At 49.9% G+C, this 22,354-nt stretch overlaps 1 protein-coding gene across 4 annotated transcripts in view; it reads right to left on the bottom strand.

The window, feature by feature from the left end:
• PDE1B (phosphodiesterase 1B) overlaps positions 1-22,354 on the bottom strand; it is a 149,783-nt gene that overhangs the window by 57,962 nt on the left and 69,467 nt on the right. Inside the window, exon 1 of one of the 4 annotated variants that reach the window (XM_073318685.1) lies at positions 3,584-3,800. The exons of the other annotated variants lie outside the window; for them this stretch is intronic. Within the exon in view, the coding sequence (XP_073174786.1) occupies positions 3,584-3,636 (53 nt within the window). The 5' untranslated portion in view covers positions 3,637-3,800. Of the gene's footprint in view, positions 1-3,583; positions 3,801-22,354 lie in introns of those variants that run through there. 4 annotated transcript variants of the gene reach the window in all.

The raw sequence follows: 22,354 nt of genomic DNA, 5'->3' as shown, positions 1-22,354 counted from the left end.
GGCCCAGCGCAGTGGCGCTAATGGGGCCATTTCAGAACACGGCAGAGAAACAGAAATCTCTTGCTTGAAACACTCTCAACAAGGATTAGAAGAAAAACAGTGCACAGACGACAATGGCATCTAGAGAAATCCATTGCAGGGGGCCTGATCCTCCCCAGCTTTGCACTGCTCTGGGGCCTGATTCTCTGTGACATGCCCTGCACTGGAAGCATTAGAGGGCACTGGAAAGGGTGCAAATGGCCACTGAGAATCCCCCCTCTCTGGTGTGTAGCTTGTTCAAGAGCTCTGTGCCAGCCCTGCTCCTAGCCACCCCACCTTGAGTCCCCCAGTCCCTGTGGCATGGCTGTTCTCTGTTTCCCCCATCCAATGTGGGGGAGGGTGCAACGGTACAGGGAACATAGTATAAGAGAGCAGCCTTGAGGCAGCTCTGACTTACACCAGGATCAAGACAGGCCTCCTGCTGCCCCAGAATACAGGGCTCTGAAACCAACTTCTCTTTTGGCCTTTGGCAACTCCTTTCCCTGATTGTGCCTCAGTTTCCCCACTGCAAATGGCCCTAATGCCAACCTTGCTCTCAGGAGCGCTGCTAATACTCTTTGCAGCTGGTGAGTCCCTGTTATGTTTCTGTGCCCTCCTGAGGAGCCCAGAGTACTGTCTGGCTCAGGCAGGGCCCGGTCTGACTGCGGGTGTAGGGTGAGCAGATGTCCCAATATTAAGGGTTTTGTCTTATATAGGCAACTATACACTTCCTCCCTTCCCCCTGAAAATAAAAGTGCCCTGATTTTTCACACTTTCTATCTGGTCAGCCTGTCCAGGTGTGTGTAATGGGTGGGCAGCATTGCCCTGCGTATGGCAGGGACTTTGCCTCTGGATCTGATTCAGTGCCAGCGCCCATGCAGCAGGCTCCTTCCCCCCCCCCCCCCCCGCACCCCCCAATTGAAAGGAAGTGGAGAGCAGGGGAGTATGATGGGCTGGGCTGATCTTCATAGGTTTGTAGACGTGAAGGCCAGAGGGACTGATGGCTCAGCTTGTTTGACCTCCTGGATAGCCCAGGCCAGAAAACGTCACCCAGTTACCTCCATATTGAGCCCAGAAACTGTAGTTAGACCAAAATAATATCAGGCTCCCTTGGGCTGGGTTTGTTTGCTTGCACAAACAAAGCACTTTGATTAATTCCAGGGAAGCCCGAGTGGGCTGGACACAGGGATGTGCAGGCCCCAAAGGCTGGCACAAGAGCCTCAACAGGGGGTCCAACCTGCCTTCTGGATGTCCAGGGGAGAATGGCTATTGACCCCCTGCCAGTGCTGGGCCCAGAGAGGCTGCACAACCTGTTAGGCAAGAAAACGGGGAGGGCAGGCCCCTGACTAGGCCAGATAGAGGGGGGGATGCGGGGGGCCTATGCATTGAATTCTCCTGCTGGGCCCAGCTGGGATGGGACAAACCCACTCAGAGTGCTGGGCGAAAAGTTTCCATCACAAACCCAGCTCCGATGCCCCTCCCCTCAGCTAAGCCCCCTATGGGGCATTGGCCCGACAGCCAGAAGCTCAGGCCTACACCAAGCAGAAACCTCCTGCCTGCAGGGACATGGATGGACACGAGGTTCCCTGAACTGACCCCGTAAAGTCAGACCCTCCCCGGAGCTCGGGCTGGCAAGGCCCAGCCAGTGATAAGGCCTAACTCTAGTCTAGCAAAGCTGTCCTTGCTTGTACAGCAGTGCTGGGTAGCTGTGCCTGTTCTGGTGGGCTGGGCGCCAGGACTGTGACTGCCAGAGCCCCGAGAGATCTCTGCAAGAGCCAGTCCCCAGCCTCGGCCGAACCTGCTCCTGCTGGACCTGGCAGTGCAGGACTCTCGGCTGTTCATAAACTCAGCCCCAGTAGGGTCAGGGGAGGGCATCCTCGGACCCTAGCTAGATTGTAACGATAGTGCCCAGGACACCCTGGTGCCAGGTGCTGCACAAACACAGGACAGAGACAGCTGCTTCCCCAAGAGCGCCATGTACGACAAGACACACCAGGTGAAGACAGGCAGACGGGAGAATACAAGGGAACAATGACACAATACCATGCTGAAGACCAGGGGCCCACTCAGACCAAGTGGGCTGGGTTTTTCTTTGGGGGGAAGGAATGTTGGCCCCACCCTGTCCTCTGTACCCTCCATCAGCCACAGGTGCCCTCACAGACCCGTCAAAGTACTGCCTGCCGTCAATCTTAGGAGAGGGCTAGGCTGGGGGGAGCACAGAACTGGGAGACAGTGGGGGCAGGAGGTGTGGGATGCAGCAAGGGAGTATGGGTGGCGAGAGGGGGATAAGGCAGCAGGGTGGGGTTGCTGCCCCCCAGTCTGAGCTAGCAGAACCATACCATGCTGGCTGTGGCAGCCCCACAGGTCCTTCCAAATGGGAAACTCCCAGATCTCCTTTTCCCTCCACTGGGGGAAACGTCCCACAAATCCCACCCAGGTTCAGAGCCTCCTTTCAGCATGACTGGAGCTGATGACACTGGCCCAGGCTTTCAGCGTGTGCCCAACACCCCACTGCAGCTGGCCAGAGCATGCGAGGAGGCTTCCCCAGTGCAGCCCAGGCCTTGCGGCCAACTCTCTTGGGAACAAAAGGCCAGATCCTCATGGGCAGAACCCTGTGCCCCCCCGACCCTGATACGGGATTCTGTCCATACAGACCTAGCCACAGGATCTGGCCCTTCCTGAGTAAATGAGCTTGTTAAACTAGAGATCAGCACAGCAAAACTTCCCACCCCAAACCTTTGCCCTGCTGCTGCCTGGACTCAGCGTGTAACATGCACATTTGCTCTGTTTTGTGGGCTGGGGCAAAACTCTAACCCTAAAACAGATACTGTTTATTTTGCTCTTTGCCTAAGTTCTTAGCTCTGTTTGTTTTGCCCTGGTGCCTTTGTCAGTGAACGATTCTGTGATATCTTCCATGAGTCTTGTTCTCTCCCAAGGATTCCAATGCATTTTACGTGGGAGCCTGGACTCCCAGCTTCTACTCTGGATTTTTTGCCACCAGCCAGCTTGGTGACCTCAGGAAGGCCACGTTGCCTTTCTGCCGCTTCCCTGCACAATGGTGAGCACCCCTCTAACCTCCCTCTGCCAAGGCCTAGGCAGCCTCAGACATAAGGAGCAACAGAAGTGCAAAACAATAGCCCTGCCTCTGAAATGCAGGCACCTCTGCAATGGAACGCAGCAGCTGTTTAATAGCACACAGCAATGCTACCCAATGGGGTGGGTGGATGGAAAAAGTATGAGCAGGGAAAGAATGATGGGCAAGGCTCTGCTGTTACCAAGTGCCAGGCTCGTGGGCTGTTCGCCTACTCTGACTGTCCTTCCCCAGTCTAGTGCTCCTGACACGGGCGCATCAAAGTAAGATGTAAAGCATGGTGAGCATGGTGCGCCGTCCCTCTAAATAACCCTTGGGAGCCAGTGCAGTCAAGGCATCGGTGCCTTGTGGAGCCCGCAGGCAGGGTTCAATCCCAGAAACAGCCCCCAAGTGCCCAGAAACACAGCGCTTGTGTTACTGGCAGACCAGAGCTAAGCTGGGAAAAGTCTGTGTGGGGAACTCCACGCTTCTTACCTTAGGATAGGCCCCTTCAGATGGGCCCTCTGCACTGTCACGAACCATGCCATGGAGCACAAGTGCCAGCGAGTTAAGTGCCAGGACAAAGCGCCGGGGTTCTCCCTCCTGCAAATGGTGTCAATCCCAGGGGCGCTGGCCACCCTCACCCCAGCACCATGGGTCGCTCACCACAGGCCCGGGCTGCAGGGAAGCTGTTTTCTTCAGAGGAACTAACTTTGGCAGCTGCAGCGGTGGCGTGGGAGTGTTGTGGCCAGGACGGCGGGAGGGTGGGGGCTCAGAGGGGTGTGATGAAGAAAATAACCCCACAGGAACTGTCAAGCTACTGTGGGGGAAGGTTTGCCGTAAAACAAGCAAACAGCCTGTAACCTCTGCCCAGTTCTGCCTCTGTGAGTTTACTCCATCCCCGCCCTTGGCTCTAGCCTTGTAAAGAATGATTTCCCAGCTATTCTTGGGAGGACCCATCTTCAGGGCATGCAAAGGGGACTGAGCAGCAGTACAGGCTGCTTGGGGGACAGCCTGTTGCTGTCCAGAAATCCAGAAACACCCTCCGCCATGCAGTGGAACGGGTCCTGCAATAGATGCACCCCAGAAAGGAGCAGGAGGTGCCGTGTCCAGCTGGGAGTGCAGTGACCAACATCCCCAGGGTTTGGCTCAGGGAGCTGCAGCGATGCTCTCAAGAGACATCCCGGAGCTGAAGCCTCTCTCCAAAGTCCTCAGTTCATGCGGTTCCAGTCTGAGTTTGCAGGCGGTCTCCTCCGCTGTCCCTTTGGGAAGGCTGTGTACTGCGAGGGGGCAGGGCTAGGAGCGGCCCTGCTATTTTAGGCAAGTTGTGTGTGCATTTTAAAAAAAAGTAAAGCAAAGCTCTCTCTTGCTCAGCAGTGTCAGGACTAAGGTCAGAAGCAAGGCTCCAGGGTTGGATTGGATGCTTTTTGCTCCTGATGGCCGGGTGCTGCCAGCCCAGTCACTGGGGATGGGAAGCTGGGCTCTCGCCCCTCCGGTGCGTCACTTGAGTTGGTTACTAGGAAGACTATTTTCAAAAGCACCCACTGATGTAGGCTCCTAAATCCCATTGTCAAAAGTGATGTGGACACTTGGGCTCCTGAGTTACAGGGACTCTTAGTGTGATTTTAGCCCCAGAGTTCCTGAGTCACTTTGGAAAATGGGACTTAGGTTCCTAAGTCACCCAGATGAAAATGTAAGATGAGACTCTAGCAGTCTCTCCTCCCCACCCCCATCAAAAGTCACTGATGGCCGTGGGTCTGCCCAGATGGCACTCACAAGAGCATTTGCAGGGGAGCCACATGGGTGTGAACAGTGCATTTAAACTTCTGTTACTCCCTGAATCTCTAGGCTTTGCATGTCAGGGGGCTAGGACTCAGCCACATGAATGATGGGAATCTAAACCACAAGCCAGTCTGAGGATCTCTAAGGAAACTCCGCAGACCATTTGCTTCTGCTGGTGATGGTGAACAACCACTTTCTGCACTGCCTCTTCACTGCAAGGGGCCAAAACTTGGGTAAAGTAGACGGCCCCAGGTCATAGATTCACAGATCAGCAGGGACCATTCTGATAATCTAGTCTGACTTCCTGTGTAACTCAGGCCAGAGAATGTCCCCCAAGATCATTCCTAGAGCAGATCTATTAGAAAAACATCCAGTCTTGATTTAAAAATTATTGATGATGGAGAATCCACCATGACGCTTGGAAAGTTGTTCCAATGGTTAATTACTCTTACTGTAAACAATTATACCTGATTTCCAGTCTGAATTTGTCTAGCTTCAACTTCCAGCCATTGGATCATGTTAGACCGTTCTCTGCTAGATTACAAGTATTGTATAATATATATGGTAAAATATTTGTTCCTCATGTAGGTGCTTATAGACTGTGATCAAGTCACCCCTTAATCTTCTCTTTATTAAGCTAAATAGTAGAGCTCTTTGACTCTATTACTACAAGGCATTCTTTTAATCATTCTCACGGCTCTTCTCTGAACTCTCCAATTTATCAGAATCCTTCTTGAATTGTGGACACCAGAATTGGATGTAGGATTCCAGCAGGGATCACATGAGAGCCAAATACAGAGGTAAAATAACTTCTTTACTCCTACTCGAGATTCTCCTGTGTATGAATCCCAGGGTCACATTAGCTCCTTTGGCCACAGCATCACACTTGGAGCTCCTGTTCAGCTGATTATTCATCCTGACCCCCAAATCTTTTTCAGTCACTGCTTCCCTGTATAAAGTACCCAATCCTGTAACTGTGGCCTACATTCTGTGCTCCCAGATGTATACATTTACATTTAGCCATATTATTATGCACATTGTTTACTTGTGCCATCTACCAAGTGAACCAGATCACTGTGTAGCAGTGACGTTCTTCATCATTATCTACCACTTTCCCAAATTTTGTATCATTTGCAAACTTCATCTGTGATGATTTTATGTTTTCTTCCAGGTCATTGATACAAATGACATTGCCTATCCCTGCAAAATGCAGCTCTGATGGCATTTGATGCCAGCTTTGCACTGGTGTGAGTAGCTGCACCACGGGAGTGGTGAATTGAACCCATAGTCACTGTAGCACTCAGACCCCCTGCAGCCTTCAAACCACCTACACCCCTCGCACCCCATACAGCCCTCATACCGAATACAATGCTCATCCCCATAGAACACCTGTGCCCCATATAGTGCTCATATCTAGCACTCAGACCCCCTACGGTCTCATACCCCACACAGCACTCGTGCCCCAAACAGCACCCCATGTATCAAAGAATCATAGAATATCAGGGTTGGAAGGGACCTCAGGAGGTCATCTAGTCCAACCCCCTGCTCAAAGCAGGACCGATCCCCAATTAAATCATCCCAGCCAGGGCTTTGTCAAGCCTGACCTTAAAAACTTCTAAGGAAGGAGATTCCACCACCTCCCTAGGTAACGCATTCCAGGGTTTCACCACCCTCCTCGTGTAGTGCTCGTATCTAGCACTCATACCCAATATAGCGCTCACACCCCATACAGCACTTGGCATGTGGGGTTTGTCTAGATCAGTGGTTCTCCCCAATCAGGGGTACACATACCCCTGAGGGTACACAGAGATCTTCCATGGGGTACATCAACTCATCTAGATATTTACCCAGTTTTACAACAGACAACATAAAAAGCACTAGTGAAGTCAGTACAGACTAAAATTTCATATGGAGTTTATACTGCTCTATATACTATACTCTGAAATGTAAGTATAATATTAATATTCCAATTTAGTTATTTTATAATTATATGGTAAAAATGAGAAAGGAAGCCATTTTTCACTAATAGTGTGGCTGTGACACTTTTGTATTTTTCTATCTGATTTTGTAAGTTTTTAAGTGAGTTGAAACTTGGGGGTACACAAGACAAATCAGCTGAAAGGGGTAGAGTAGCCTGGAAAGGCTGAGAGCCACTGCTCTAGACTAGGAAAAGAGGTCCCAGTGAACCTGTTAGTAAAACAGGGCGGGGTCAGCTAATGTAAACAATGCTCCATGTTGGGGGGGGGAGGGGGAAGGGGCACTGAGGGGAAAAAATCTAAATCAAGGGCTTCCCAATTCAGTGACACTGCCAGCTTCAGCCTCCAATCAAGACTGCTTGACATTTGACCCCAACCAGGCACAGAAATGTATGTGAGATTTTATTCTTTCTCACCTCAGTGAAAGAAAGTTTTTGTGTTAAAAATAAACCCAAATAATGACTGCATTGTTCCAGTGAAGGAGAAGCAAGAAGTGAAACTGACCGCAGTCTAGTGCTTAGGGCGTGGGGGACTAGACACTGGGGGTCTAGCTGTGATTGCTGGAGCACTGCCCAGGTCTCCTGCTGCCATCTGCATGGGGCTGTATTGCCCTGGAAGTCCACCTTGCTGCCCAGAAAGAAAAGGAGTACTTGTGGCACCTTAGAGACTAACAAATTTGCTGCCCAAAGTGAGTCTGGGTTGTTCAATCTGTGATTGGCAGGTCCTGCTGACCAATGGGTATGAATGAGGCAATAATTCATCTTTGAGTTCACTAGTAGCTCCAAAACATAAAAAAAGAAAAACAAAATTTTGATTTGGGCTGAACCGAAACGGAAAATTTTGAAAAAGTCACCAAAAAATGTGGTTTGTGTCAAATGAAATGTTCAGTTCAGCCCAGAACAAAATGTGTCACCTCATTTCTGGGCACTTTTAAAATAGCAAAGGAAACGAAGGGCTCAATTCACTAATAAGCACCTCCCTGGTAAGCGCCCTGCCCATCAGCCACTCCCTCTCTTTGGCCCAATGACTAGTCACGTAGTTTATCCAAAGTGGAAGAGCTGCACCAGGAAAGACGGCGAATCACCCACCTTGACTGTTTTATAGCCCAGTTTGGCCCATCACCTGAGCTGGAGGTAACCCAAGTGCAAGTCCTTGGTCCCAGGCTTAATTAAGTAATTAATTAATTAGCCATAGTGGAGCAGCTTAGAGCCTAGATCCGTAGGGTTGAAGGGACTGCAAGGGTCACTTAGTCTAACTCCCAAGATGCAGGATTTCTTGTGTCTAAACCAGTGGTTCTCAAACTCTGGGGTGAGCTGTATGCTGTTTGTTTGTTTTTTTAAGAGCTCCAGCTGTCAGCCCTGGGCGTCTGGGGCTTGTGGAGAAGGGCTGTGCACACCCGGGAGGTGGGGGGAGGGAATAAAGGGGACAACCAGAGCCCCCCCTCCCATGGCTGACAGCTGGAGCCCCGCCGCCCGGGGTCTCTTCCCCCCATCCTCAATCCCTCACCAGGAGGCAGCCTGGTCCCCCCACCCCCCTCTCCCCGAATCCCACATCTGGAGGCAGCAGCAGGTCTGACAATTCAAGCTGTCATCCCCAGGCGGCAAGGTTCAAGCTGTCAGACCAGGGACGGCAGCAGCAGTGCAGACGTGAGGGTGGCAAGAGGGCACTAAGTCTGCTTTTACAAATAACACTTTTCACATTAGAGATTAGGATCTACAACCTATCCTGAAGGATGACCTGTCACTCTCACAGATCTTGGGAGACAGGCCAGTCCTTGCCTACAGACAGCCGCCCAACCTGAAACAAATACTCACCGGCAACCACACACCACACAACAGAACCACTAACCTAGGAACCAACCCCTGCAACAAAGCCCGTTGCCAACTGCGTCCGCATATCTATTCAGGGGACACCATCATAGGGCCTAATCACATCAGTCACACTATCAGAGGCTCGTTCACCTGCACATCCACCAATGTGATATATGCCATCATGTGCCAGCAATGCCCCTCTGCCATGTACATTGGCCAAACTGGACAGTCTCTACGTAAAAGAATAAATGGACACAAACCAGACGTCAAGAATTATAACATTCAAAAACCAGTCGGAGAACACTTCAATCTCTTTGGTCACTCGATTACAGACCTAAAAGTGGCTATTCTTCAACAAAAAAAACTTAAAAAACAGACTCCAACGAGAGACTGCTGAACTGGAATTCAATTCAATTCAAACTGGATACAATTAACTTAGGCTTGACTAAAGACTGGGAGTGGATGGTCATTACACAAAGTAAAACTATTTCCCCATGTTTATTCCCCCGCTGCGCGCTGTTCCTCAGACGTTCTTGTCAACTGCTGGAAATGGCCCACCTTGATGATAACTACAAAAGGTTTTTTCCCCTCCCCGCTCCGCTCTCCTGCTGGTAATAGCTCACCTTACCTGATCACTCTCATTACAGTGTGTATGGTAACACACATTGTTTCATGTTCTCTGTGTATATAAATCTCCCCACTGTATTTTCCACTGAATGCATCCGATGAAGTGAGCTGTAGCTCACGAAAGCTTATGCTCAAATAAATTTGTTAGTCTCTAAGGTGCCACAAGTCCTCCTTTTCTTTTTGTGGATACAGACTAACACGGCCGCTACTCTGAAACTTTTCACATTGCCACTCTTCCATCTGCACTACTATGGGCATGGCGCTGCCTTCAGATCTGGGCGACTCGGATTAAAACTCAAAGTGATCTGGAGAAACTGGAGAAATGGTCTGAAGTTGCAGTGGGGGAGGTCTAGGTTGGATATTAGGAAAAAAAATTTCACTAGGAGGGTGGTGAAGCACTGGAATGGGTTACCTAGGGAGGGGGTGGAATCTCCTTCCTTTGAGGTTTTTAAGGTCAGGCTTGACAAAGCCCTGGCTGCGATGATTTAGTTGGGGATTGGTCCTGCTTTGAGCAAGGGGGTTGGACTAGATGATCTCCTGAGGTCCCTTCCAACCCTGATATTCTATGATTCTATAAGTAAATAGGATGAAATTCAATAAGGACAAATGCAAAGTACTCCACTGAGGAAGGAACAATCAGTTGCACACATACAAACTGGGAAATGACTGCCTAGGAAGGAGAACTGCAGAAAGGGATCTGGGGGTCATGGTGGATCACAAGCAGCCCCAAGTGCAAAAAAAGCAAACATCATTCTGGGATGTATTAGCAGGAGTGTTGTAAACAAGACATGAGAAGTAATTCTTCCGCTCTACTCCACATCGATATGCCCTCAATTGGAGTATTGTGTCCAGTTCTGGATGCCACATTTCAGGAAAGATGTGGACAAATCAGAGAAAGTCCAGAGAAGGGCAACAAAAATGATGAAAGGTCTAAAAACATGACTTATGAGGGAAGATTGAAAAAACTGGGTTTGTTTAGTCTGGAGAAGAGAAGACTGAGAGGGGTCATGATAGCAGTTTTCAAGTACAGAAAAGGAAGTAGATAATACCATATGACTTCCACAACTAACCAAACCAGCATGTGGAGGGTGGAAGCCCTGCAGTGCCGGGAGTCAGTTTTGCTCCAGCACAAGACTCAACTTCAGCCTGACATTTTAGACCATGACCTCTTTGAGGCAAGGGCTGACTGTGCAGCGCCTGGCACGGGGCGGCCCTGATCCCACTGGGTCCCTAGGCACGACTGTAATACACACAACTGTTTTGAAGCTGGTGTCTGGGCTCTCTGGAAAACCTGGCTGTAATCTGGGGTGCTGGAGTGGGCACCCAGGATAGCCAGTGGCTTCAGCACCATTGGGGGGTACCCAGCAGCATCTTTGCAAAATAGGTTTGGGGCCAGATTTTCCCAGGAACTCAGCTCCCATTGAAAAGAAGGGAGAATTCTTCGCCCCACGCATTGGGAACACTAAGAGCTGATGAGCAGTGAAAACCTGGTGGCTTCATTTCAGTGGGACCAGAGCCCTTTGGGGGAAATCTGCCCCATGTCTGATCCCACAAGGTGCCCAATGCCTTTGGCCCCTGCCAGTGGCTGAACTCAGCGGATTTGTACCACTGAGGATAATGTAGCCATTCTGCAGCTGCATCTTCCTGCTTTCATGCAGGCAGCAGCAGCTGCAGGGTCATTTAGGTGACGAAGCTATTTAATTAGTTTCATTTCTTCCTTGTGCAGTTATGCACCCAGCTGAGGCACATTTCGATTCTGTAGTCTCCCGGTGGCTTCAGGTTTGTGTCTTGAAATTTGAAGCACCTGCAATTGCCAGCGCACTGAGTTCTGTCCCAGACAGCAGGGGTTATGGAATACAGGGCTCCTAGGTTCCATTCCCCACTCTCTGCTGACACAGGCTAAGTCCGAGCCCTCTGTGCCTCAGCTTACCCATCTGCAAAACAGATCTAATACAGTCCCTGTCTCCCAGCAGAGAGGGTTGTTAGAAGTGCAAAGTAACTATGGGACATTTATCATACTCTGATTCCATTACTCCAAGCTCCTTTGAGAGTTGCAAATAAAGATGGTTAAAAGCCAGAAATGCTGCGTGTGCCCAGTGGGTGTGAGGAAAGCAGCCTGCCCCTTATTGGCCAGAGTTGCTCCCCAGATGCGATTCACCCTTTGCGTGGGCAGAGGTCAACATGAATCTTCTCCATCTCCTGTGATCCCACCTCACCCCATTGGGGGGACACATAGCTCCTGTGCTCGCTACCTTCATTGAGACAGAGGCACAGTTGCTGACTACAGTGACTGAAACCTGCCTATGATGCCTCCCACACAACCACAACAGGTTGCACAGGGTCTTTAGTAAACAGGATGAACTACGAAGCAACCAGCTTGGCTATCTGTCCCCAGCTCCACCTGGGCTGACAGCCCGTCTGACCAGTGACAGATATCTTGACAGATAAAGAGGAACTGATCACAGAACTAAAATTTAATAGTACAGTAGAACCTCAGAGTTACAAATTCCAAGAGTTATGAACTGACCAGTCAACCACACGCCTCCTTTGGAACCGGAAGTACTCAGTCAGGCAGCAGCAGAGACAAAAACAAAAAAGCAAACACAGTACAGTGCCGTGTTAAATGCAAACTACTAAAAAAAAAGGAAAAGCAGCATTTTTCTTCTGCATAATAAAGTTTCAAAGCTGTAGTAAATCAATGTTCAGTTGTAAACTTTTGAAAAAAACAACCATAATGTTTTGTTCACAGTTTCGACCAACCTCCATTTCCAAGGTGTTCTTAACGCTGAGGTTCTACTGTAATTTAGGTGCAAGGATGGCATTAGCGCTCTTGCCCACATCATTGGGAGCTTAACTTCAGTTGATTAGCTACCATGACCCCCAAATCATTTTCAGAGTCACTGCTTCCCAGGACAGAGCTCCCCACAGTGTAAGTATCACAGGTACTGACTTTTGGTTTTGCCGGTGGGTGCTCCACTCTGCCCCCTCCCCACCGTGCAAGTGGCAGGTGGTGCTTCAGGGCGGAGCACGGGAAGAACAGGGGGCAGGGACATAGTCCAGGAGCCAGGGCCCACAAAAGATTAATCCAGCCCTGTGGGTGCTAAGCACCCCCTATTTTTTTCAGTGGGTGCTTGAGCCCTGGAGCACCCATGGAATCGGGACTTATGGTAAGTATGATCTGCATTCTTTGTTCGTGGATGTATACATATACATTCACCAACATTAAAACACATACCGTTTGCTTGCGCCCAGCTTACCCAGCGATCCAGATCAGTCTGTATCTTCTTCATTATTTACCACTCCCCAATTTTTGTGTCATCTACAAACTTTATCAGTGATGATCATAATGTCATTTAAAAATATTAAATAGTGTAGGGCCAAGATCTAATTCCTGTGGGACCCCACTTGAAACACATCCATTCTATGATTCCCTGTTTGCAATTACATTTTGAGACCTATCAGTTAGCCAGTTTTTAATGTGTGCCAAGTTAATTTTATATAGTTCTAGTTTTTTGATCAAAACATCATGTGGTACCAAGTCAAATGCATTACATCCACACTATCAACTTTATCAATCAAACTTGTAATCTCATTTTAAAAAAAGACATCAAGTTAGTTTACTGGGATATGTTTTCCATAAACCCATGTTGACTGGCATTAATTATATTACTCACCTTTAATTCCTTATAAATCAGGTCCCATATCAACTGTTCCATTATTTTGCCTAGGATCGATGCCAGACTGACAGGTCTATAATTACCCAGGTCATCCCATTTACCCTTTTAAAATATTGGCACAACATTAGCTTTCTTCCACTCTCCTGGAAATTCCCTAGTGTTTCAAACTTATTGAAAATTAACATTAACGGTCGAGAGACCATCTCATCCACCTCTTTTAAAACTCATGGATGCAAGTTACCAGGACCTACTGATTTAAAAATGTTTAACTTTAGTAGCTGCTGTTTAACATCCTCCTGAGATACTAGTGCAATGAAAAGAGTGGTGTCATATGATATGACTACATCATTTCCCACCCCCCAATACACCATAGAAATATGTATTGAACACTTCTGCTTTATTATTGATAATGTTATCATTTCCATCTAATAATGGACCAATACAATTGTCAGGATTCTTGTTGTTCCTAATACATGTAAAAAAAACCAAAACACCTCCTTTTCATTGTCCTTAATTCTGCTGGCCATGGATTTCTCCTTGTGTCCCTTTGATTCCCTTATCAGTTTTCTACAATTACTGGCTTCTGATTTATATTCATTACTATCGACTATCCCCTTTCTTCCAATTGTTATATCTTACTTTTTACAGCTGTTTTCACTTCTTCGCTAAACCAGGTTGGTCTATTAACCAATATGGAACAGGACTTCAGTGATGACCCATGCCCTGAATGCTGCCCAAGTGAGAAGTGTGCTAATGCCTTTTCCCAGCTTGTGTCAGCCTCAGTCAGACCCTCTGATTCAGCTTCCTCTGGGAAGGAAAGCCTGAGTCAGGGAGAAGGGGGTGAGGAAGCAACCACCACATGGGACATTTCTGGAGAAGGAGAGGTTGCAGGAAATTCCTCTCACTCCCCCCTGCCCAGACTTCTATGGAATGATCGTGCCAGGCTTGCTCCCTCTGGGACAGAATGGGGCTGCTGGAATCAGCTCAAGGATGCTCCTGGGAACTGGCCTGCAGTTGCTTCTTGCTTAGAACAGCTGTGCTGAGAGGTTTTCAGTAGCCACTTCCTGTGGCAGCAGCTTTCAGAGTTTTCTCATGCAGGGAGCTGACATCAGCGCAGAAAGCTCAGAGTCCGTCTGCTGCTAGCACGGGCAGGGGCAGGGTAGGGGATAGCCAGAACCTCATTGAGCAACACAAGGCCCTATCTAGATTGAGTAACAAGCTTCATTTGAAGACATGTTAGCTTGTTGTGGTTAACCTCAGTACAGCTGGCCACATGCGGTTAATGCATTTTAAGTCCAATTAACATGTATTTAATACTATCTCTGTCAACTCAAAGATTAAGAACATAAGAACGGCTGCACTGGCTCAGACCAATAGCCTGGTATCCTACCTTCTGACAGTGGCCAATGCCAGATGCTTCAGAGGGAATGAACAGAACAGGACAATTATCGAGTGATCCATCCCATGTTGTTCAATCCCAGCTTCTGGCAGTCAGAAGTTTAGGAACACCCAGAGCATGGGGCTGCCTCCCTCACCATCTTGGCGAGTAGCCATTGAGGGACCTGTCCTCCAGGAACTTCTCTCATTCTTTTTTGAACCCTGTTATATTTTTGGCCTTCACAGCATCCCCCGACAATGAGTTCCACAGGTTGACTGAAGAAGGACGTCCTTATGTTAGTTTTATACCTGCTGCCTACTAATCTCATTGGCTGACCCCTGAATCATGTGGTGTGTGAAGGGGTCAATAACACTTCCTTATTTGCTTTCTCTGTACCATTCATGATTTTATAGACCTCGGTCACACACCCCCTCAGTCGTCTCTTTTCCAAGCCGAACAGTCCCAGCCTTTTTAATCTCTCCTCATACGGAAACTGTTCCATCCTCTTAATCATTTCTGTTGCCCTTCTCTGTGCTTTTTCCACTTCTAATATAGCTTTTTGAGATGGGATGACCAGGACTGCATGCATTATTTGAGGTGTGGGCATACCATGGATTTATAGTGTGTCGGGGCAAGGCCAGATGGCTATAGAAAAGTATTGGGAGATACATATATATGCTCCAGGCTAAACAAATCCCTGGTACCAGGATAAGTGAAATGGCAGCTGCTCCAGGTCAATTAAGACACCTGGGGCCAATTAAGAACTTACCAGAAGGCAGGGAGAATGCTAGGTTGATTGGGACACCTGAAGCCAATCAGGGGCAAGCTGAAACTAGTTAAAAGCCTCCCAGTTAGTCGGGGGGGGGGGGGGGGGGGTGTATGTCAGGAGCTGTGGGAGGAAGTTGCGCTGTTGGAGAGGCTGAGTAGTACACACCATAACAAGCACAAGGAAGGAGGCCCTGAGGTAAGGGTGAAGTGGAGCTTGAGGAAGTGAGGGCTGCTGTGGGGGACTGATCATTTGTCCACTGATCATTTGTGGACTCTCTACAATTTGTCCACATCTTTCTTAAAGTCTGGTGCTCAAAACTGGGCACAGTACTCCAGATGAGGCCTCACCACAACAATCAACAAGGATTTTTTTTTTCCTTCTGGTATCACTGTGGCTGTGTTGGGGCTTTCGTGGGCACAGCTATGTCAGTGGGATGGGGGTGGGGGGATTTGTCATGGTTGTAACTCACAGAGCTACTGGCAAAGCTTTTAAGTGTGGACCAGGCTTAAGTCCCCGTGACTTTCAATGAGCCTTCGGCTTTGAAGTGCCCAAGTACCTTTTGAGAATGGGACTTAGGCCTGCTCAGCACTTTACTGGTCTAACTCTGGTGGTTGGGGAGGGATTCTTTTACTGTGTTAGACTGGTAAAACCCCAGGCTAACAGGAATAGCTGGACCAATATGATGCCCCTTTATACTGACATAACTGCATCTACATTGGGGAGAGAGGGTTGGGCGTTGCGCCATTTTAATTATACCAGGATAGTTAAAGTGCTACAACTTGTGTGTAGACAACTTCTAGGCACTTAGGAGCCTACATGTAATGAAAGTCAGCCTGTAAATCACTTTTGACAATGCGACTCCATCTGGGGCCAGGCAGATGGTGCCATATGCAGAGAGGGGTTCTGCTGAATGACACACAACTTGTTATGGGGGGCAGTGGTGAGTACACTGACCTGGGGCTCAGAAGATGTGGGTTTTAGTCTTAGCTCTGCTATGCAACTGCTGGGAGAGTTGTTTCTTCTCTCTGTGCCTCAGTTTTCCTATGGTTAAAATAGGGCTGATGTGATTGACCTTTCCTGGGCTCCTGAGATAGCAGGTGCATCACAGGCAAAAGAGGAGGTTCCTTTCCTATTGAAGCCTGGGTAAAGCAGCAAACATGCTCTGCTTTGGGGGGATATTTAAAACCTAATAAAGAGATTATTAAAAAATAAAGAGAGTTTTCCAGAACCAGAGCTCCTCTTGTCTGGTGCTCCCTGGCACTGCTCCACCCCATTAGCACTAATAAGAATTGTCAGATGAGCACAATAAACTTGCAATGCTATTTAGTTAACTGCAGTTCAAACCTGACTGGCAGCTAATAGCATCACTCAGCAAAACCACACTGCAGCACCAAAGCCTCTGGCAAGAGAGGACTCCCCTGCCAACTGGAAGCAGAGATCCCTCCCATCCCTGTGCTCTGAATGCTCAGGGCACAACCCAATGTCATTACATGACACACTGGTCCATGCATGTCACATGGGCTGTTTGGAGCCTGCTCCAGAGCACAGACGTCTGGTACAGCCGCAAAACACAAGACTTGCACCTTTCACTCAAGCGGTAGCAGCTTCTGGCTTTTGCTCTGTAGGTTCCTGGTTTAGTCCCACTCAGGATCACATTAATTGTGAGAATAATTATCCACTGGAACAATTTACCAAGGTCAGTGACAGACTCTCCATTCTGGGAGTTTTTAAAGGAGATTGGATACTTTTCTAAAAGATCTGTTTCGGTTCAAACAGGAGTTAATTCTGAAAAGTCTCAGGGCCTATGTAGGGAACAATTTCCTGGTGCAAGTGCTGGAGGAACCAACTAGGGGCAGAGCTCTTCTTGACCTGCTGCTCACAAACCGGGAAGAATTAGTAGGGGAAGCAAAAGTGGATGGGAACCTGGGAGGCAGTGACCATGAGGTCAGGATCCTGACACAGGGAAGAAAGGAGAGCAGCAGAATACGGACCCTGGACTTCAGAAAAGCAGACTTTGACTCCCTCAGGGAACTGATGGGCAGGATCCCCTGGGAGAATAACATGAAGGGGAAAGGAGTCCAGGAGAGCTGACTATATTTTAAAGAATCCTTATTAAGGTTACAGGGACAAACCATCCCGATGTGTAGAAAGAATAGTAAATATGGCAGGCAACCAGTTTGGCTGAACAGTGAAATCCTTGTTGATCTCAAACACAAAAAAGAAGCTTACAAGAAGTGGAAGACTGGACAAATGACAAGGGAGGAGTACAAAAATAATGCTTGGGCATGCAGGAGTGAAATCAGGAGGGCCAAATCACACCTGGAGTTGCAGCTAGCAAGAGGTAACAGAAAGGGTTTCTTCAGGTATGTTAGCAACAAGAAGAAAGTCAAGGGAAGTGTGGGCCCCTTACTGAATGAGGGAGGCAACCTAGTGACAGAGGATGTGGAAAAAGCTAATGTACTCAATGGTTTTTTTGCCTCTGTCTTCACGAATAAGGTCAGCTCCCAGACTACTGCACTGGGCAGCACAGCATGGGGAGGAGGTTGTCACGGAGTGTGCGGGGGTGGGGCTTCCAGGCTCTGCACCCCTTTTTCTGGGATTCACTGAGACTCTCAGCCAGCCAGTAAAACAGAAGGTTTATTGGACAACAGGAACACAGTCCAAAACAGAGGTTGTGGGTATAACCAGGACCCCTCAGTCAAGTCCTTCTGGAGGAGCAGGGAACTTAGACCCCAGCCCTGGGTTTCCCTGCGTTCCTCCACCCAGCACCAAACTGAAACCAACCCCCCACAGCAGGCTCCCTCCTGCAGCCTCTGTTCACATTCCTGGGCAGAGGTGTCACCTCCCCCTCCCCCTCCTGGCTCAGGTTACAGGCTCTCAGGTCTCCCATCCCCAGGGCACATTCCCAGGTCAACACTCCCCTCTCTCTGCTGTGTCGCCTCATCACAGAGGTGACCAGCCCTCTGTGAAGAAAGAAGTAGTTCAGGACTATTTAGAAAAACTGGACGAGCACAAGTCCATGGGGCTGGATGCGCTGCATCCAAGAGTGCTAAAGGAGTTGGCGGATGTGATTGCAGAGCCATTGGCCATTATCTTTGAAAACTCATGGCGATCGGGGGAAGTCCCGGATGACTGGAAAAAGGCTAATGTAGTGCCCATCTTTAAAAAAGGGAAGGAGGATCCAGGGAACTACAGGCCAGTCAGCCTCACCTCAGTCCCTGGAAAAATCATGGAGCAGGTCCTCAAGAAATCAATTCTGAAGCACTTAGAGGAGAGGAAAGTGATCAGGAACTATCAGCATGGATTCACCAAGGGCAAGTCATGCCTGACTTCTATGATGAGATAACTGGCTCTGTGGATATGAGGAAAGCGATGGACGTGATATATCTTGACTTTAGCAAAGCTTTTGATACGGTCTCCCACAGTATTCTTGCCAGCAAGTTAAAGAAGTATGGGCTGGATGAATGGACTATAAGGTGGATAGAAAGCTGGCTAGATCGTCGGGCTCTACAGGTAGTGATCAATGGCTCCATGTCTAGCTGGCAGCCGGTATCAAGTGGAGTGCCCCAAAGGCCAGTCCTCGGGCCGGTTTTGTTCAATATCTTCCTTAATGATCTGGAGGATGGTATGGATTGCACCCTCAGCAAGTTTGCTGATGACACTAAACTGGGAGGAGTGGTAGATACACTGGAGGGTAGGGATAGGATACAGAGGGCCCTAGACAAATTAGAGGATTGGGCCAAAAGAAATCTGATGAGGTTCAACAAGGACAAGTGCAGAGTCCTGCACTTAGGACGGAAGAATCCCATGCACCGCTAGAGACTAGGGACCAAATGGCTCGGCAGCAGTTCGGCAGAAAAGGACCTAGGGGTGACAGTGGACGAGAAGCTGGATATGAGTCAACAGTGTGCCCTTTTTGCCAAGAAGGCCAATGGCATTTTGGGATGTATAAGTAGGGGCATTGCCAGCAGATCAAGGGATGTGATCGTTCCCCTCTATTCGACATTGGTGAGGTCTCATCTGGAGTACTGTGTCCAGTTTTGGGCCCCACACTACAAGAAGGATGTGGAAAAATTGGAAAACGCCCAGCGGAGGGCAACAAAAATGATTAGGGGACTAGAACACATGATTTATGAGGAGAGGCTGAGGGAACTGGGATTGTTTAGCCTGCAGAAGAGAAGAGTGAGGGGGGATTTGATAGCTGCTTTCAACTACCTGAAAGGGGGTTCCAAAGAGGATGGATCTAGACTGTTCTCAGTGGTAGCAGATGACAGAACGAGAAGTAATGGTCTCAAGTTGCAGTGGGGGACGTTTAGGTTGGATATTAGGAAAAACATTTTCACTAGGAGGGTGGTGAAACACTGGAATGTGTTACCTAGGGAGGTGGTGGAATCTCCATCCTTAGAAATTTTTAAGGTCAGGCTTGACAAAGCCCTGGCTGGGATGATTTAGTTGGTGTTGGTCCTGCTTTGAGCAGGGGGTTGGACTAGATGACCTCCTGAGGTCCCTTCCAACTCTGATATTCTATGATTCTATGCTATATTGGAGGTCAGAATAGACTGGGGCGGGCAAACTTTTTGGCATGAGGACTACATCAGGTTTCCAAAATTGTATGGAAGGCCAGTCAGGTGAGACTGTGTCTCCCCAAATAGGCAGGCATGACCCGGCCCCCGCCTCCTATCCGACCCCCTCGCTTCTCACCCCCTGACGGCTCCCCCGGGACTCCTGCCCCATCCACTACCCCCTGTCCCCTGACTGCCCCCGGAACTCCTGCCCCTGACTGCCCCCCACCGCCCCATTCAACCTCCCCTCTCCTTCCTGACTGCCCCCCGCCCCGGGACCTCTGCTCCATCCAACCTGCCTGTTCCCCGCCCTCTGACTGCCTCACCCCCTATCCACACATCCAACCCCTAACCACCACCCCCAAACTCCCCTGCCCTCTATCCAACCCCTCCTGCCCCCTTACCATGCTGCCAGGAGCACCAGTGTCTGGCGGTGCTACAGCCACACTGCCCAGAGCACTGGGTCAGGCCAGAGCTTTACAACTGTGCTGCCTGGCCGTCCAGAGCCTTGCGCCGGCTGCATGGCGTGCTGACGCTGCGGGGGAGGGGGAACAGCAGTGGAGGGGCCAAGGACTAGCCTCCCTGGCCGGAAGCTCAGGGGCTGGGCAGTAGGGTCCTGTGGGCCGGATGTGGCCCGCGGGCCATAGTTTGCCCACCTCTAGACTAGACGATCATAGTGATCCCTTCTGCCACCAGAATCTAAGAAGATGGCAGTCACTGCAATGCCCTTTGGAGACTATCCACTTTCACTCATGTTGGCACTTAGGGTGAGCTCCACAAAGGGACTTAGGTGCCTACATCCAAACATTTAGGCACACTAAGATCCTCAAACCCCTGCTTGGCTGTCTCCTAATCCTGGAGGCACCTCAACTCCCTTGGTGCCTGAGTTTCCATGGGTGGGCCTATGCAAAACTGCCTAAGTCCTGGCAGTGCCGAGTTGCCTAGAGCCCTGGCTGCCACCTAAGCCCCAGCAGGGTCCTTGAACTAGGTGTCCCCCTGCCAGTCTCTCCTGCAGGGCCTGGTCTGGTATGCGTGCTCTGAGCACACCAAACCTGCACAGAAGACAACCAGAGGTGAATCAGGAATTTTTCAAGGCAAGGGTGTGCCCTAGGAGTTGAACAGCAAAGCCTGGTGGTTAGGGCAGGCCCTTGGGATGTAGGAGACCCCTTTCAAGCCCCTGCTCCCATGAGTATCACATTTTTCATACAAAGGGGAATAGCTTCAGCAGGAGAGCTGGCGAGCACCCCACTCCAGAACAGCCACTAGCCTGGGGGCTGAGGCACTCAGCTGTTCCAAAGGAGGCAGAGCAGGAATTTGAACACAGCTTTCCCACACCTCAGGAGAGTGCCCGAACCACTGGGCTGTCAGCTTCAGCGGGGGATGTCCTCACCCACACAGTCGCCTAAGCACCCAGCTCCAGGCAAGAGTCCGTGGCTGTGAATCCTGAGCAGAGCTAGGCACCTAAACCCTTGTGATGGGACCCTTTTGCCCTGAGCCCAGAATTGGTTGAATTTGAAAGTGATGCCCTGGGGGGGGGGGGGGGAACCATCTTTCATTCCCTTCACAGAGGAGGTGGCTCCATGTCTCGCCCCCTCCGTCCTGGATTTCCTTGTTCATGGTGTATTACTGCCACAGGGTAGGACGAGGCAGCCCAATTCAGTTTCCACTGGAGCAAAACGATAGTTGTGTCAAAGGAGAGGAAAGGTCTGCCACAGCAAGCTTGAGCCCCCCTTCCTGCCCCCCATCCTCTACACTCGCACAGGGAAAGCAACCCCCCTCGCATCTGTCCTGGAATGCAAACAACTAGAGCAGTGTCCGTTGGTCCAAGGTGGCTCTGTACAGAGCCTCTTCTACCATAAAATCCATTCCGATTACACAGCACTGGAAGCTATTGATGGGCCAGCAGGGTGATAACGATGAGGCAATGGGAATCCAGAATCAGCTCTTTGTCAAGGTTGCCTTTTGTTTTGCAATGCGCAGGCTTCTCTGTAATAAAACCCATGAGTCGTAGCCACCATTGCACACACAGGGACCCCATAGGGCCAGACCCAGAGGACTCTGCCCCACCTCGCGCTGACAGTCACTTCTCCTAGCTGAGCTGATCCTCCCTGGGCCCAGGCACTAGGGGCTAGACCCACGAAGGGACAGAGATGTTGCAGGGCCTACGTCTGGTGCTCTGCTGCCTAGTGGAATCCTCAGCCCCAGTGAGCCCCCCCGGCCCCCCTGTGCCATGCACAGACAGTTAGGGATGTCCACAGTGCACAGCTGCCACCGCTGGGTCAGCTGACTCAGGCCTGTGCTATAGGGCTACAAATAGCAGTGTCAGCGTTCCCACTTGGGCCGGAGCCCGTGGTCAGAGTCGTGCTTGCCACCAACAGAGACGGCAGAGGGCAGGAGCAGAAGCAGGCAAAGCAGGGGCTGCCGCACAGGGGTGGGAGAGATTGGGGCTCCTCCAGCAGATCCCTGGACCCAGAACTGTGCTGGGGAGTCCCCCCCCAGGGGCTGGATGAGTCTGGTGGTGCCTCCCCCAACCCCACACCATGTGGTTCTGGGGGAGAACTGCAGAGCAGCCAGCCAGACACTCCAGCTGGTAGGACAAGGAGCAGACAAAGCTGGGGCCTTGGGACACTCAGTTAAAACTGCAGAGCATGCTCTGGCTTGCTCTGTCCTGGGCTGATCCTGGT

Source organism: Lepidochelys kempii, chromosome 20, assembly GCF_965140285.1.
Source record: "Lepidochelys kempii isolate rLepKem1 chromosome 20, rLepKem1.hap1, whole genome shotgun sequence".
Classification (NCBI taxonomy): Eukaryota; Metazoa; Chordata; order Testudines; family Cheloniidae; genus Lepidochelys; species Lepidochelys kempii.
Note: the sequence above shows the minus strand (reverse complement) of the source record. Positions and strands in the feature narration are given on the sequence as shown.